The sequence below is a fragment of the Ceratina calcarata genome, unplaced genomic scaffold (genome assembly GCF_001652005.2).
Source record: "Ceratina calcarata isolate Rehan_Ccalc_2016 unplaced genomic scaffold, ASM165200v1 scaffold283.2, whole genome shotgun sequence".
NCBI classification, from domain to species: domain Eukaryota; kingdom Metazoa; phylum Arthropoda; class Insecta; order Hymenoptera; family Apidae; genus Ceratina; species Ceratina calcarata.
In genome coordinates this window covers 1-1662 of record NW_017150618.1, presented here as the reverse complement: position 1 = coordinate 1662, position 1662 = coordinate 1, and the positions used below count along the sequence as shown (strand labels likewise).

At 40.7% G+C, this 1662-nt stretch overlaps 1 protein-coding gene across 1 annotated transcript in view; it reads right to left on the bottom strand.

The window, feature by feature from the left end:
- The window catches only part of Cow (Proteoglycan Cow), a gene marked incomplete at its 5' end in the record, with an annotated part of 59778 nt that extends 59421 nt beyond the window's left edge, over nucleotides 1-357 (bottom strand). Inside the window, one exon of the mRNA XM_018022208.2 lies at nucleotides 255-357. Coding sequence (XP_017877697.1) covers nucleotides 255-357 — 103 coding nt within the window. The remainder of the gene's footprint in view (nucleotides 1-254) is intronic.
- Between the last annotated feature and the right edge of the window lie 1305 nt (nucleotides 358-1662).

Below are 1662 nucleotides of genomic sequence, written 5' to 3'. Positions count from 1 at the left end.
TTGAAATATCATACCTCCGATTTGGTTTAAATATATTCTTACAATATCTCTTTCAGAAATTAATTTTGTAACTCTTAAGACATGCGAATGAAGGTCCCGGTAACAGTCATAGAACCCTCAACCGAATTCTGACTTGTGACGCGTCAGTCATGGTTAGGAAGCAAGGCGGAACTTCGCACTACCCAAGTTGTAATTAGAATTTCGAACTCCGGGATGTACTACACGACTATTGGATTATTTTTAATTGTACTCACCCCGACTTCTCGAGTTCCTTCTTAGAGACGCAGACGGCGGTAAATGTGTCCTTCAAGAGGCACAAATCCTTCTTTTTGCAGTTCAACGGACGACACAGTTCGCCTAAAACAAAAAAATATTTATCGTTATTAAAAAATTGAATATAGGAAAATACATGAAATATTAACGAAGTTATTAAAAAAGTTTCTTGTCGTTCAAATCACGTTTTTTAAATTGATATCATAAATGTTTTATGACATTTCAGTTTAAGGGAATTTTTGACAACCCTTTGGCAATAAATTTCAATCCGAGGTATTTCAACGAGATCACGAATTGCTCGGTGGAAAAACAAGAAGTGAGGAGTGGAAGGATAAAAGCCAGGATTTAAGAATCCCCGAGGAACGGTATTTCCCGATTGTTAACGCAGCTGGATATTAAAATACGGGGCAAATTTCGCGTACGACAGCCAGAATTAAACTATAGCGTTCGGAGTCACGATCGACGACGTGGAAAAATTCACGGGGGCCCGTCCTCCCTTGCCACTCGTCGATATTGCGCCGTAATCCGACGGGGCGCGGCGTATTGACGCTGCGGAACGCGGCCACTTTCCCCCATATTAAATTTTAACATCGCTTCCGTCGCGACGCGTTCGTTGAATATCTGATTTCTTCGCGTTTCACGATATTCCTACCGGGGAATTCGATTTATGCGAGGCGAGGCCCTTCGAACGGTGATTTCGCTAATTCAATAGATAACACGGAATCGAGTAGCAATATGTTAAAACGATTCTGTATTATCTGCATTGATAAAAGTTTTAGGACACTTTCAAGTGCTGATAATCTATCGAAAAATCTGATGCAAAATCAAAGAGTGAATCACGAATAGTTTCAATGAAATTCTACGTCAAATGAAAAAGTATAACAAGTCTACGAAAAATCGACTCGATGCTGATTGAATATAATTTCCAGTTTCTATTATCTCGTACAGAAAGAGAATACGCAATGCGATTTCAATTATCCGATTGTACACGGTTCAATTTCGCTGACCCAACTAAACGCCGCCGTCGCAGTCTCGTTTCATCCCGCTGTACAAAGTCTAGTTTCCAGGTCCCGAGCTACACGTGTACGGATCTATTCTACTACACGGTCTGGCTGTACATTAGGTTGTTCTACTTCAGAAGAGGAACCCGCCGCCGTGTTTAATACACTTGAATGGACTCGTGGATATTAACATTCTACGAACCGACTGCGCACGTCTCTTCTTCGTGCCAATGCATTTTACTCGCATCGAAAAATAGTGTCACCGTTTATCCAATGACCTGTTTCTCGACGAAGCTTCCACTGTAATGCACACTCATCTACGATTCAGATTTCTTAGCAATTTAGATTCTCGCCCATTCGATTTCTCTTTTACAAATTGTGTAACAAA